Source organism: Polypterus senegalus, chromosome 17, assembly GCF_016835505.1.
Source record: "Polypterus senegalus isolate Bchr_013 chromosome 17, ASM1683550v1, whole genome shotgun sequence".
Taxonomy (NCBI): Eukaryota; Metazoa; Chordata; class Cladistia; order Polypteriformes; family Polypteridae; genus Polypterus; species Polypterus senegalus.
The window spans coordinates 77,825,627-77,841,350 of NC_053170.1; the positions used below are offsets into that span (position 1 = coordinate 77,825,627).

At 38.0% G+C, this 15,724-nt stretch overlaps 1 protein-coding gene across 1 annotated transcript in view; it reads left to right on the plus strand.

Annotated features, from left to right (window-relative positions):
* The window catches only part of rnf19b (ring finger protein 19B), a 43,708-nt gene that overhangs the window by 19,359 nt on the left and 8,625 nt on the right, over window positions 1-15,724 (plus strand). Inside the window, exons 5-8 of the mRNA XM_039739401.1 lie at window positions 2,752-2,914; window positions 3,406-3,520; window positions 3,634-3,774; window positions 3,859-4,051. Coding sequence (XP_039595335.1) covers window positions 2,752-2,914; window positions 3,406-3,520; window positions 3,634-3,774; window positions 3,859-4,051 — 612 coding nt within the window. The remainder of the gene's footprint in view (window positions 1-2,751; window positions 2,915-3,405; window positions 3,521-3,633; window positions 3,775-3,858; window positions 4,052-15,724) is intronic.

The window sequence follows — 15,724 nt, forward strand, 5'->3', positions numbered from 1 at the left end:
AAGAAATAAAATAACTAGAAGTAACAATGCTAATAAATGTTCCTGAATTTTATAAAGAAGATAAAGGCTAACATCCTTAACAAGTTCACAAGTTAAATAGACAAAGTTGTCTTATAAGCTGAAAACTTTGTTTATTAAACAAGTGAAAATTTTTTTTTTTATCTATTCTTTTTCAATTTCAAATGTGCTACTGTAATAAACACAAGCTCACTTACTGTCCACACTTGGACAAGAAGTGACCATTTTAATTAATTAACAAAATGAAAAGGTCTGAATTCTTTAAAACACCTTCTATTTTAATTTCTGCCAAAGGCACGCATATCTGTCAGCAGGGCTCCTTTTTTACCACTCAAAGTTCAACTGGACAACATACAGTACATATCTGCCATTCCTCTACATGTACCAATTGACTCCTTAAATTCCTTTTTCAGTTTATTACTTCACTTTCTTTAATATAAAAGCCAACATTCTGGTCTTTTCTCTCTCTTCTAAAATACTCCTGACTGGTTCTAGGAGAAAAAAGACACATGCACTTCCTTAAGTGCTGTAATATTATAAGCTTTTACCGTAAACCTTAGAAAAACAGATTTTTAGAAAAAAATCAGTTTTTGAGGTTGACTTGTTTACCATTTGAGTTATTTGGAGTGAAAATTACTCTATTTAGGACCTATGGAAGAAAGTGAAGAATGACTTATTACTTATTACACCATATAACATCAAGTCAAGATTTGAAGGTCCCTAAAGTCCTGCTGTCTACCATACTACATGGTAATTTATTCCATGTGTCTATGGTTCTCTGTGTGAAGAAAAACATCCTAATTTTGGTGCAAAATGTATCCTTAACTAGTTGTTAGTTGCATGTTATTGTCTTTTTAAACATTAGAACAATCAAGATGAGAACAGGCCATTCAGCCCAAAAAAGCTTGCCAGTCCTATCTACTTAATTATTCTAAAAATATATCAAGTCTACTTATTCCAAGTGTCTGTGTTTTTTTGTGTAAGAAAAACTTCCTAATGTTTGTGCGAAATTTACCCTTAACAAGTTTACAATTGTGTCCCCATGTTCTTGATGAGCACATCTGAAAATAACAGTCTCCACTGCACTAATTCTCTTCACAATTTTAAACACTTCAATCATGTCACCTGTTAATCTTCTTTTGCTTAAACTGAAAAAGCTAAACTCTTTTAATATTTCTTCATAATTCATCCCCTATAGCCCTGGAATGAGCCTAGTTGCTCTTCTCTGGAACTTTTCTAGGGCTGCTATTTCCCTTTTGTAGCCTGGAGACAAAAACTCCACTCAGTACTCCAGATGAGGCATTACCAGTGCATTATAAAGCTTGAGCATTAGCTCCTTTGACTTGTACTCTACACATTAAGATTTATAACCTAATATTCTGCTAGCCTTCTTCTCATAAGATATACTTTACATTTTTAGACCTCCCATTGTCTATTCAAATCTAAAATTTTTACTTTCTGTGTAATAAAATTTAATGTATTTTAAATGTAAAGTATCTGCCTTAAATCTGTCCAAGTCCCTCTGTAAGGATTCCATGGATTATAGATAATCTGACAATCCACCTAGTTTGGTGAATTGACTAATGATGGAGAATTTGTGAAACACTAGGAACTTTTAAAACACAAAATATGTTGTTTAGTTTTGAGTTATTGTAAGGTTGCCATCATCTTAGCCTTCATCACTGAAGCTGTTACAAAGCATATCCTAACAATTATCACTCTTTCAGAGTCAGTAAGATCTCTGCTTTACTAATAATAATAATTCTTTGCATTTTACAGTGTATAGTGTTTTTCTCATGACTCAAAGCAAGTTTTTTACATAGTGAGTTGGATGCCACCTCAACCACCACTGTGTTGCAGCCACCTGGATGATGCAATGGCAGTCATTTCTGTGCCAGTATGCTCAGAACACATGAGCTATTAGAGATAGTGAATGATTATGGAGCCAGAATGACCTGCAGCTGCTCCAGGGGCGCTGTTCAATGGCTGACACTGCGCTTTAACCCAATGCGTATGTAAAAACGAACAAATTCCTAATACAAGAAATTGTATAAGGCAAAATAAAGAACAGAAAGTACTGGGTTTAGAGATTTAACACTTTGGAAGTCTTTTGAGCAAACACAGTATCTACAGATCTTCCTTCATTTAAACTGAACACTGCTTAAACAGTTAAAAGGGCAAGCTCCTGCTTTTTACTGAATGGGTGGGGGGGAAATAAATGCCTTGCTTTGTCTGCTATTTAATACAGTTGAAATCTACTTCAGGTGTGCCTATGTAATGGATATGAGGGCAGAACTGGTAGGATCTATACAGTTTGATAAAGGACACATTATTTGTCATTAATGACAACATACTGAACTGCTGTATATAACTTGTTAGTTTTTTCTATTGGTGTAGGTTAAAATGGTTCTACTTCTGTATATAACAATCCCACGCTGTAAAAACTACATCTCAAATCACCTACTGTATGTACCGCAAGAAAAAATAATGAAACAAAATAAAAAAGGTCATCTTGTCTTCCAGGTAGTTTAAAGAACTTTTGTTTGTTTGTTTGTTTGTTTAAGGGCAACTGTTTTTTCAACCTGCCAGAAGTATAAACAACCATCATTACCATACAACATGTTTATTTTTCTGAATTTGTAATGCAGGTGTTCTTGCAGATTGCTTTGGTTTACTGACAACATTCTAACACCTTAGGAATGTTTTTGTTTTTTTGTTTTTTTTTTCCCATAGTCCTTCAGGATGCACATTCTGGGGCAAAAAACCCTGGAGTCGCAAGAAAAAGATTCTGTGGCAGCTGGGCACACTTATTGGCGCACCTGTGGGCATCACATTGATAGCTGGCATTGCTGTTCCTGCAATGATCATTGGCATTCCTGTATATATTGGGAGGAAGGTAATATTGGTATCTTGGTTAATCATTTTTATAACTCTGTTAGTGGAGTTTATTTAATGTTCCTCTGAGCTGCTTATGACTTTGTGGTTCTACAAAAGCTGTAATAAAATAATAAGTGGCAAATGATGAAAATAGGGCTTGCTTTTTTTCCTGATGGCATTCAAAAGCCTGATCTCAACTTGAAACAGCATTAGTGTCGGGTTTGTATGGTATTACTGAAACTTAGAACATCTGTAGTTAAAGACATGAAACGCAGAGATGAGTGGCCATTAATAGAATAGTAATGGCTCAAAACAAAGGTTATTGACTATATGTCAGACATTAAATACTTGAAGTGGATTGAAATTCTCAGGATAATAACTTTTTAATATGTCTTTTAGAGCTATCTTTTAAAATTGCCATTGACCAGTGTCATTTTCTATGAGAAAAAAAATAGTTTATGTTTGCAAAAATAACAAAAGTTTTTTGTTTCTGTTTAAAACCTTTCACAGATCCATAGTCGCTATGATGGAAAGAAGACTTCAAAGCATAAACGCAATCTTGCTATAACAGGAGGTGTTGCACTATCAGTTGTTGCATCGCCTGTTATTGCAGCGGTTAGTGTAGGTGCGTGTTACATTACTTTCATTTACGAATACCATGAATCAGGTTGAGCATTTAAAAGAAGGTGGTAAGCAACTAACAATTCAGGTCTTGAGCTGTTTTGTGTTGATCTGCAGGCATTGGAGTACCCATCATGTTGGCGTATGTTTATGGAGTAGTACCAATTTCACTATGCCGAGGAGGGGGATGTGGTGTAAGCCGAGGCAATGGAAAAGGAGTCAAGATAGAATTTGATGAAGATGATGGACCAATCACAGGTTCCTACATTTTCTAGATTACAAACTGTAGGGCAGTCAATTTTAACATTTTCTATTTATCATTTTCATCCTTTCTTTCTTCAGTGGCAGATGCCTGGCGGGCTTTGAAGAACCCAAGTCTTGGTGAAAGCAGCATTGAGGGCTTAACCAGTGGCCTAAGTACAAGTGGTAGTCCTACAGATGGGCTTAGCATGGCACAAGGAGGCTATGGGGAGACTGGTAGTTTCACAGCTCTTTCTGGAGGAACTCTTGGCACAAACAAGGGCAAATATAGAAGGTGAGGGGGAGAATAAAAATGGGGTGGTTGGCAATTCCACTGATTAAACATAGATGTTCGTATATATAACGTGTGTGTGTAAAAATATGTATTAAAATATATATATGTGTGTGTGTGTGTGTGTGTGTGTGTGTGTGTGTGTATATATATATATATATATATATATATATATATATATATATATATATATATATATATATATATATATATATATATATATATACACACACACACATCATCTTGTCTGAAAGTATTCACACCTTCAATTTTCACTCTTTGTTATATTGCAGCAATTTGCTAAAATCATTTAAATTAATTTTTTTCCCTCATTAATGTACACACAACACCCCCATATTGACAGACAAAAAAAAAATTTTTGAAATTGTTGCAGATTTATTAAAAAAGAAAAACTGAAATATCACATGGTCCTATGTATTCAGACCCTTTGCTCAGTATTTAGTAGAAGCACCCTTTTGAGCTAATACAGCCATGAGTCTTCTTGGGAAAGATGCAACAAGTTTTTCACACCTGGATTTGGGGATCCTCTGCCATTCCTCGTTGCAGATCCTCTCCAGTTCTGTCAGGTTGGATGGTAAACGTTGGTGGACAGCCATTTTTAGGTCTCTCCAGAGATGCTCAATTGGGTTTAAGTCAGGGCTCTGGCTGGGCCATTTAAGAACAGTCACAGAGTTGTTGTGAAACCACTCCTTCGTTATTTTAGCTGTGTGCTTAGAGTCCATTGTCCTGTTGGAAGGTAAAACTTTGGCCCAGTCTGAGGTCCTTAGCACAATGGAGAAGGTTTTTGTCCAGGATATCCCTGTACTTGGCCATATTCGTCTTTCCCTCGATTGCAACCAAAAAGTTCTATCTTGGTCTCATCAGACCAAAGAATCTTATTTCTCACCATCTCAGAGTCCTTCAGGTGTCTTTTAGCAAACTCCAAGATAGAACTTTTTGGCCTTAATTTTAAGCGGTATGTGTGGAGACAACCAGGCACTGCTCATCACTTGTCCAATACAGTCCCCACAGTGAAGCATGGCGGTGGCAGCATCATGCTGTGGGGGTGTTTTTCAGCTGCAGGGACAGGACGACTGGTTGCAATCGAGGGAAAGATGAATATGGCCAAGTACAGGGATATCCTGGACAAAACCTTCTCCAGAGTGCTAAGGACCTCAGACTGGGCTGAAGGTTTACCTTCCAACAAGACAATGACCCTAAGCACACAGCTAAAATAACGGAGGAGTGGCTTCACAACAACTCTGTGACTGTTCTTGAATGGCCCAGCCAGAGCCCTGACTTAAACCCAATTGAGCATCCAACCTGACAGAACTGGAGAGGATCTGCAAGGAGGAAGGGCAGAGGATCCCCAAATCCAGGTGTGAAAAACTTGTTGCATCTTTCCCAAGAAGACTCATGGCTGTATTAGCTCAAAAGGGTGCTTCTACTAAATACTGAGCAAAGGGTCTGAATACTTAGGACCATGTGATATTTCAGTTTTTCTTTTTTAATAAATCTGCAACAATTTCAAAAATTCTTTTTTGTCTGTCAATATGGGGGTGCTGTGTGTACATTAATGAGGGAAAAAATTAATTTAAATGATTTTAGCAAATGGCTGCAATATAACAAAGAGTGAAAAATTGAAGGGGGTCTGAATACTTTCCGTACCCACCGTACGAACAAGCCAGTTTCCCTTTCTATTTGTGCGCGCCGATGATTTCCGCACGTGCATGCGTGCTTTCACTGTGAACTCTTTGCGTTCTATTCCATTTCCCTTCCGGTTCGTACGCGCCGATTACTGTATTTAAGCACGTGTTGAGCTGCTCCCTGTTCATTGTTCTCAGTCAGACATGCGTGCTTTACTTGTGATCTCTTTGTGCTCTACAGTATTTTGTGTGCTTTTGCAGTTAACCATGCCTTCTAAGCAAGTTAACAGTGGTGAGAAGAAAGTTTTGAATTAAAATTGAAATCGAAGTAAAAGAAATTATTGAAAAGTTTGAGTGTGGCGTTGGAGTTACTGATCTTGCCGCCAAGTACAAGAAATCAAAATCTACGATTTCAACTATTCTAAAGCAGAAAGAATCTATTAAAGCAGCTGATGTTGAAAAAGAAGTTACAGCGTTAACCAGGCAGAGGCCTCAAGTGCTGGAAGAGGTGGAAAAACTGTTGCTAGTGTGGCTGAACAAGAAGCAACTTGCGTAAGCAAGGTGATGTAATGCAAGAAAGCCAGGAAGATTCATGGCGATTTGCTGCAAAACTATCCTTCTACGAGTGCCAAAAGTGAGGAATTTAAAGCCAGTAGAGGATGGTTTGAAAAGTTTTGCAAAAGAAGTGGCATTCATAGTGTGGTAAGGCATGGAGAGGCTGCTAGTTCAGACCCTGAAGCTGCAAAAGAATTCGTGAAAAAACTGATCACACTGATCCACCAGCTAAACATCTAAAAATGCCAGAAACCCAATAAATCACAAGAGAGAAAACACCTGAAGAAAAACATCTCTCCATCGCGGAGCCGGACTCTCCCTCAAAACTGTAACCTTCTCTCCAACCAGTTCCTCCTCACTTCATGCCAGAACTTGACTCATGCAAGGTTAGTTTTCTTGGTGTTTTTTTCAAAAGTATTTTTCAAAAGATTTTTCAAAAGTTAATTTTTCAGTTCGTAGTGTAAATTGTTGCAATGTTACTTTTCTCTTTTTTCAAATGTTCGTTTTTTTTTCCCTGTGCTTAAAACTCATTTAATACTAGAATTACCAGACCCTACGAAAAAACTCGTAAATCCGTCCCACCTTAAATCGCTTCTTAAATCCCTTCACACCTGTCCGCCAGTGTCCTTTGTCCTCTAAATGCGCTGATAAAGAGAAGCTAGAAGCAGCCGGCTATTCCATCCCCCCACCAATTTTGAACGTGCATTACCTTCTCTCAGCTCATGCCTTGATTGAGTATCTGGGAGTGAAGTTTTAGAGTGGAAATAATAGATCGTTATTTGGAACACACGCATTTCATGTCTGTTCCGTTTCTACAGTAATCTGTGTAAACACATTGTTAAAACAGTAACGTTTTTTATATTCTAGTAGTAGATGACAAAATGTAGGCATAAACTATATAATGTATGAAGCCTGAAGTCCAAATATCAAAGAAACATGTTCACAAAAGGTACAAATATAACACAACAATTGCGCTTTTATTCAAAAATATAACTGCAGAAACAAAAAGCCGCCTTAACATGCGACATTGACACCTGTTTATTATGAGTGCCTCCGTGGTGCAATAGAATCAGCTGCCGCCTGGGAATCAAAAGGTCGCGAGTTCGATCCTATACCACTCTGTTTTGAGAAGTAAACTGCTCTTAGTCTTACTATTTTAGAGTAAAAGCATACATTTGATTTCAGTTTGTAACAGCTGGTGTAATTTATGATCCTAGTAAAGTTTGGCTTTTTTTTTTTTTGTAAATTCAATTTTCATTCCCTCAGTTGTGTTCAGAATCAATCCATACAACCCCATCTGACATGGCTGTTTTCACATAAAGACGTGCTATAGCTCTGCAGTGTACCACCATGCATACTAACGCCCCCCACGCATACTAACGCCCCCCCCAACCCCCCCCACGCATGTTCTGACACACAAACACTGGCCAACCTGCCTTCTTCGTATCTCACTGTCACTTGATTTTTTTTTTATTCAGTTTAATTGAGTGTTCCTGCCAGTCACTGCATGTTGCTGTATGCTGTTTCTTTTGTACTCCAGGACATGCAGAGGAGAGAATGGTAAAGAGCAGTAACTTCGGCGCTATATGCAATAATCAGACACTCCCCATCTGCCTGTGTCGCTCAAACACAGTAACATATGTTGGTGTAAAAGTATAACAAAAGTGCACTTTTTCCATCGCCTTTTCCTGTAAGAAGCAATATACACACTTCTCTCTATTCTCTCTTTTCGTGGCATTACACGTGTATTTTTTGAGCATGCCTGTTTGAGCATGCTCAAACACAGGAACATATGTTGGTGTAAAAGTATAACAAAACAAGTGCACTTTTATATATATTTATATATATATATATATATATATATATATATATATATATATATATATATATATATATATATATATATATATATATATATATATATATATATTTTTTAATCAAGTCCCCACCCCTAATATAATCTAATTAATTAGAGACTGTAATAATTAATCTTGATTAATCGTATGTAATCACACATGAAAATTTGCTCTAAATCGCAAATTTTTTTTTTTAATTTAAAAGGGTTTTAGTGGGCAACAGAATCAAATAATAGATATGGACATGAATATTGTAAACTCAAGCTCTTTTCATTTCTGGAAAAAAAATGTATGAAATGTATGAAAACTGCATTTCAATTCAAAACAGAAACAAAAATATCATCCCTGGCTAAAATTGGGCAGCCTTAAAAATAAAGTGGTATTTTAAGTACTTTAAGTACATTTTCAGAATGGTATTGTCTTTAAATAATAATAACCAAAATTTCAACATAAAGTGCAGTTTTTCTTCTTAAAAAAATAAGTCAGAAACGTAAAAGGTAATTTGACCATCTTAATCTTTAAACTCTGAGTAACCTTAGCCAAAATTATTTTGTACATTAGGCTAAAACAGTGTGATCATTGAACATTTTGTAATGTCATTAGAATTACTAATGGTCACGGAAGTCCAATGATCCCCAGTAAGAGCCACAAAGTCCGCTTTCTGTAATGCATCTAATTTTGCTTGCTTTTCAGTGTGCACAAAACCATGCTTTTATCAAGGCTTCCGTCGGGTAGTCTTTTGAAATGAAATTTTCCTCCGATCAGTCGTAGGAATGCGCTTTATTCCGACTCTAACATTTTTGTAGCTCTGATGTGTGCATCAATGTAATCGATGTACCAGGAAATCATGCATTGACAAAAGTTCCCCTTTGCTTGGAATTGAAAGTGTGATGAAATGCATTATTTTTTTTAACGCGTTATGGAGTACATGCATCGAAGCTTCTCAGCTGTGCTTGTGCTAAGAAAGGGAAACATTTTAAAAATAACGTAACATGATTCTGCGTTAATCGCATATTTTTTCATACGTCTCAAACCAAGGGGATGCGAGGGTAAAATGAATTGGGAAGCACGCGTACATACTCCGTGCATCCCCTCTCGGGAATCAAACCTCGGATGTCGGCGCTAGAGGCGAAGCCTCTACCATTGTGCCACGGCGTGTGGCTTGTCTATTTGAGAGTATGTATGTCGGGGTAGACAGGGCAGCCTGTCTATGAACTTAATTTAAACTTAAGGTTTACACCGTGCTTTGTTTCCAAAGTAGCAGCACTCATGAATATGGTTGTATATGTCACTCGCTCGCTTCTTATTGTTTCGCTGCCTTCTCAAGTATATAATGCATGTTTTCTTCAGCACTTTTTGGAGCTCTTCCTGGTTTTCTATGTACCGCGCGATTACGTGGGAGGCGTGATGATGTCACACAAAACTCCGACCCCTATCCCCTACACGGCTTTCGAGCTCAACTCCATTACAGTAAATGAAGAAAAATAGCTTCCAGTTATGACCATTACGTGCAGAATTTCGAAATGAAACCTGCCCAACTTTTGTAAGGAAGCTGTAAGCAATGAACCTGCCAATTTTCAGCCTTCTACCTACACGGGAAGTTGGAGAATTAGTGATGAGTCAGTGAGTGAGTGAGTCAGTGAGGGCTTTGCCTTTTATTAGTATAGATAGTAAGACTAAGAGCAGTTTACTTCTCAAAACGGAGTGGTGCAGGATCGAACTCACAACCTTTTGATTCCTGGGCAGCAGCTGATTCTATTGCGCCATGGAGGCAGTTATAATAAATGGGTGTCAATGTCGCTTGTTGAGGCGGCTTTTTGTTTCTGCAGTTATTTTTTTGAATAAAAGCGCAATTGTTGTGTTATATTTGTACCTTTTGTGAAAATGTTTCTTTGATATTTGGACTTCAGGCTTCATACATTATATAGTTTATGCCTACATTTTGTCATCTACTACTAGAATATAAAAAACGTTTCTGTTTTAACAATGTGTTTACACAGATTACTGTAGAAACAGAACAGACATGAAATGCGTGTGTTCCAAGTAACGATCTATTATTTCCACTCTAAAACTTCACTTCACTCCCAGATACTCAATCAAGGCATGAGCTGAGAGAAGTTCGTGCACGTTCTAAATTGGTGGGGGGATGGAATAGCCGGCTGCTTCTAGCTTCTCTTTATCAGCACATTTAGAGGACAAAGGACGCTGGCGGAGAGGTGTGAAGGGATTTAAGAAGCGATTTAAGGTGGGACGGATTTACGAGTTTTTTCGTAGGCTCTGGTAATTTTAGTGTTTAAAAAAAAAAAAAAAGTGTTTACAGAGAGTGGTCCGTAGTGTGATTTGTTGCAATGTTACTTTTCTTGGTGGTTTATTAAATTACAGATTTTTCAAATGCTCCTGTGTGAAGGAATTTAAGAAGCGATTTAAGGTGGGACGGATTTACGAGTTTTTTTGTAGGGTCTGGTAATTCTAGTGTTAAATGAGTTTTAAGCACAGGGAAAAAAATGAACATTTGAAAAAGAGAAAAGTAACATTGCAACAATTCACGCTACGAACTGAAAAATTTACTTTTGAAAAATCTGTAATACAAAAACCATAAACCACCAAGAAAACTAACTTTGCATGAGTTGAGTTCTGGCATGAAGTGTGGAGGAACTGGGTGAAGAGGAGGTTACAGTTTTGAGGGAGAGTCTGGCTCCGCAATAGAGGGATGTTTTCTTTCAGGTGTTTTCTCTCTTGTGGTTTCTTGGGTTTCTGGTGTTTTTAGCCTCATGCAGCCATTCCAAAAACAAAGTCCTTGTGACCCAACCCTTTGTATTTGCCCTCCACATTACTGGCAGTCTGGCTTTGTTTACATTGAAAGTACGAGGGTTCTCAAATTGGTAAATGAATAAACTGGTAAACAGTTTTTCCTCCTCTTCCAGCACTTGAAGCCTCTGCCTGGTTAATGCTGTAACTCTTTTTGCAACATCAGCTGCTTTAATAGATTCTTTCTGCTTTAGAATAGTTGAAGTCGTAGATTTTGACTTCTTGTACTCGGCGGCAAGATCAGTAACACGAACGCCACGCTCAAACTTTTCAATAATTTCTTTCTTTACTTCAATTTCAATTTTCTTCAAAACTTTTTTCTCACCACTCTTCACTTGCTTAGAAGCCATAGTTAACTGCAAAAGCACACAAAATACTGTAGAGCACAAAGAGATCGCAGGTAAAGCACGCACTTCTGACTGAGAACAATGAACAGGGAGCGGCTCTGCTTAAATACAGTAATCGGCGCGTATGAACCAGCCAGGCAGGCACGCATGTGCTGGCTCGCGCTCTCTCTCTCTCTCTCTCAGCAGCACGCACCCTCCCCCTCTCTCTCTCAGCAGCAGGCACGTGCAGGCTCACTCTCTCTGTCAGCAGAACGCGCCCCCCCCTCTCTCTCTCAGCAGCAGGTAGGCTTGACGTGCAGTCTCTCTCTCTCTCTGACTCTCTCTCTCTCTCTCTCTCTCTCTCTCTCTCGCACACACCCTCACTGTCAGCAGCAGGCAGGCACGTCTGACCGAGAACAATGCAAAATCATCGGCCCGCACAAACTGAAAGGGAAACTGGCTTGTTTGTATACCGAGTGTGTGGGCGGGAACCGAGGCAAAAGTTTGGCTGTGTGTGTATGTATGTATGTATGTATATATGTGTGTGTATATATATATACATATATATATATTCGATACTCGTGAATCTAACATGTTTAACAGGCATTCCCGGTATTAACTTGTGGATTTGCCTGCGAGTATTTAGCAGCAGCGTCTCTTTTATATATTATACTAGCAAAATATCCGCACTTCGCAGCGGAGAAGTAGTGTGTTAAAGAAGCAATGAAAAAGAAAAGGAAACATATATATATATATTTACACACACACACACACATAAACATATATATATATATATATATATATATATATACACACACATATATACACACACATACATACATACACACACATATATACACACAAATACATATATATATATACATACATACACACACATATATAAACATATATATACATATACATACATATCTACATATATACACACACAGCTATTTCGTATCAGTGCAATACGCTGTTTGTTAAAACAGTTGACTCCGCTCTTACGTGCAATAACAAATCAAATCATTAAGTTGTCTTTGCTCATATGTCATTTTAGAGCTGGACGCCTGGCATCTTTTTGGCCACAAGTTCGTTTCTGTTTGGTGTGAGGTTCTGTGTTGTGGAGATTCTCAGGATGGATTGCAGGTGCTCATCAGTGAGGCGACTCCTGTGTGCTGTTTTGTTAGTCTTTATCACTGAGAAGAGCTTCTCACACAGATATGTGCTACCAAACATGCACAAGGTTCGAGCCGCATGTAGACAGACTTTTTTTGTTCTTCAAAGTCACCAAAGCACCGTGCAAACTCAGTGAGCAATAACTGTAGCTGCGCAATAACTGTAGCTGCGCAATAACTTGCAGCATCATAAGGTAGACTTGATTAACGCGGTAAGTGTTCGGCAAGGCAGCTGAAGCGCTGCATTATGGGATCTGTAGTTTATTGTGTTACCAGCGCTTCATATACCCGGGCCATTAATAACAATAATACAGTATATAAAATGATCTCGGGCGGATATAATTACACGCCGGGCCGGATGTGGCCAGCGGCCCTTGAGTTTGACACATATGGACTAAATAGAACTTGAAAAGATATATTTTTTCAAATGTGATCGCGCAATTCAGATAGAGTTGACGTGCACTACAGCCTGCATGCCTCAATGAGTCATCCTCCCCTCGCTCTTACTTTTTTACCGTTCATCTAATGAATACACTGAGTATGGCTTTACCAAAACAATCATTGATGGCGAATAAAGTATCCATTATTCGAGTATGTAGATCGGGATATATATATACATATATATATACCCGTATCGCAGCGAGAAGTAGTGTGTTAAAAAAGCTAGAAAAAGAAAAGGGAACATTTTAAAAATAACGTAACATACGACACACTGCATGCACGGGTTTTTTTTTTTTTTAACACTGTCTTCCTTTAGCGGGACATTGACTTTTTCCAACGTGTGCTTTGTTTCCGCAGTAGCTGGATTTATGAATATGCTTGTAAGTATCAGACGCTACATATTTTTTGCTGCCTTTTCAATTGTGTAATTGGTTTTGTTCAGCTCTTTGGAACTGTTGCTTTTATCTGTACACTGCGTCAGTTCATGTGAGCGCTTCGGTGTACATGCATCGAAGGTTCCCAGCTGTGCTGGTGCCATCTCGTGCTATGTCCATAGCTGTATTTAATGTTACCTTAGTCCTGGCACTTAAAACTTTCTCTCGCAGTTTCGCTGAGTTTGTGTCAAACACCACCCTGACCATCTCATCTTCCTCTCCATAAGCACAGTCCTTCACCCGTGAATATTTACCCGTGGCAGTTTGCTGTTGGATTGCCGCTGACGGACGGCCTTATATGGGCAGGCACTAAATTACAAACGCCAGCGGCAGCCTGTCTATGAACTTAATTTAGAGTGTAGGTTTACATCGTGCTTTGTTTCCGAAGTAGCAGAACTCATGAATATGGTTGTATATGTCACTCGCTCGCTTCTTATTGTTTCACTGCCTTCTCAATTATATAATGCATGTTTTCTTCAGCGCTTTTTTGAGGTCTTCCTGGTTTTCTATGTACTGCGTGATTACGGGAGGCGTGATGATGTCACACGAAACTCCCCACGGCGTTGAAGCTCATCTCCATTACAGTAAATGGAGAAAACTGCTTCCAGTTATGGCCATTACGCGTAGAATTTCGATATAAAACGTGCCCAACTTTTGTAAGGAAGCTGTAAGGAATGAGCCTGCCAAATTTCAGCCTTCCACCCACACGGGAAGTTGGAGAATTAGTGGTGAGTGAGTGAGGGCTTTGCCTTTTATTATTATAGATTATATATATATATATATATATATATATATATATATATATATATATATATATATATCCATACTAATAAAAGGCAACGCCCTCACTGACTCACTCACTCACTAATTCTCCAAAATAAATATATATTTATAATATATATAGAGAGAGAGAGAGATCCCTCCTCGATCGCGGGGGTTGCATTCCAGACCCCCCCGTGATAGGTGAAAATCCGCGAAGTAGAAACCATATGTTTGTATGGTTATTTTTATATATTTTAAGCCCTTTTAAACTCTCCCACACTGTTTATAAATATTCCCCGCAGAGTTATACAGCATAATCCCTTTGTATTTTCTTAGATATTAGGTAAGATTCATTGAAATTATGTATATAAACACACTGTTTATATACAGTAAAACCTAAATATTATTTTAAAGATATTGAGTGTCTCCGATATCACATATGTTACAGCCATTACGATAGACAGGCCACCAGCAATAAATATGTACAACGCAAGAAATATAGTATACAGTAAATGTGTGTACAGTGACACTTAACGTACGTACATGTACTAATTTTCTTTAAGTAGAAAATTAATTATCGTTACTCACCAAAAATGACACGATGACTTGTCCGATAACAATGAGTTTAAATTTACTGCAGAACAAAGGAGAGCGTTACAGTTCTTCCAAAGTTGCCACTTCAGGCGATTGTGTAGCACTGCCGTTGTTCTTCTTCTGGCAGTCTTCAATCCAAATCCCTAAAGCAGATTCCATCCAGACTACTGCCTTATTACATCCACTTACAACTCGTTTTGCACCCTGGTTAAAAGGACACTGCGGCCGTAGATCTTGTATTCCTTTCCTACTTTTAAATAAAAGAATCGTAGCCTTCGACAAATCCAAAACGCTTACCTTTTCGACAATCGTTAACATCTTCCGTTTGCACTTGGGCACGGCCCCTGAAGCAGTAACAGATCGTTTTGGAGCCATAATGAATGGCTTGACTATAAACAAAGATAAACACAAAAGAGCACAAAAGTTAACTCTTTACACAGTGAAACACGTTGATGTTGAATGAGCGAGACGAGACTTCCTGGTTAACACTGCATTCAGCACGCAGGAACTTAACTGCGTGCTCTGATTGGTTAGCTTCTCAGTCAGGAGAACTTAACTGCGTGCTCTGATTGGTTAGCTTCTCAGTCATCCGCCAATAGCGTCCCTTGTATGAAATCAACTGGGCAAACCAACTGAGGAAGCATGTACAGGAAGTAAAAAGACATTGTCCACAGAACCCGCGAAGCAGGGAAAAATCCGCGTTATATATTTAGTTATGCTTTCATATAAAATCCACGATACAGTGAAGTTGCGAATGTCGAAGTGCGATATAGTGAGGGATTACTGTACAAGTTAAAACTTTTTTTTTTTTTGAAGGCACGCGCCCGGTATACCACACGTGTTGTTCTAGCACACGAGTCATATTCCAAACAAAGGTCGTATACCAAGCAAAATATTTTGCCTCTAAACAGGACGTATACCAAGTTGGACTTATTCCAAAGCAGACATATACCGAGGTACCACTGTGTGTGTGTATATATATATATATATATATATATATATATATATATATATATATATATAGATATATATAGATATATATATATAGATATATATAGATATATATAGATATATATATA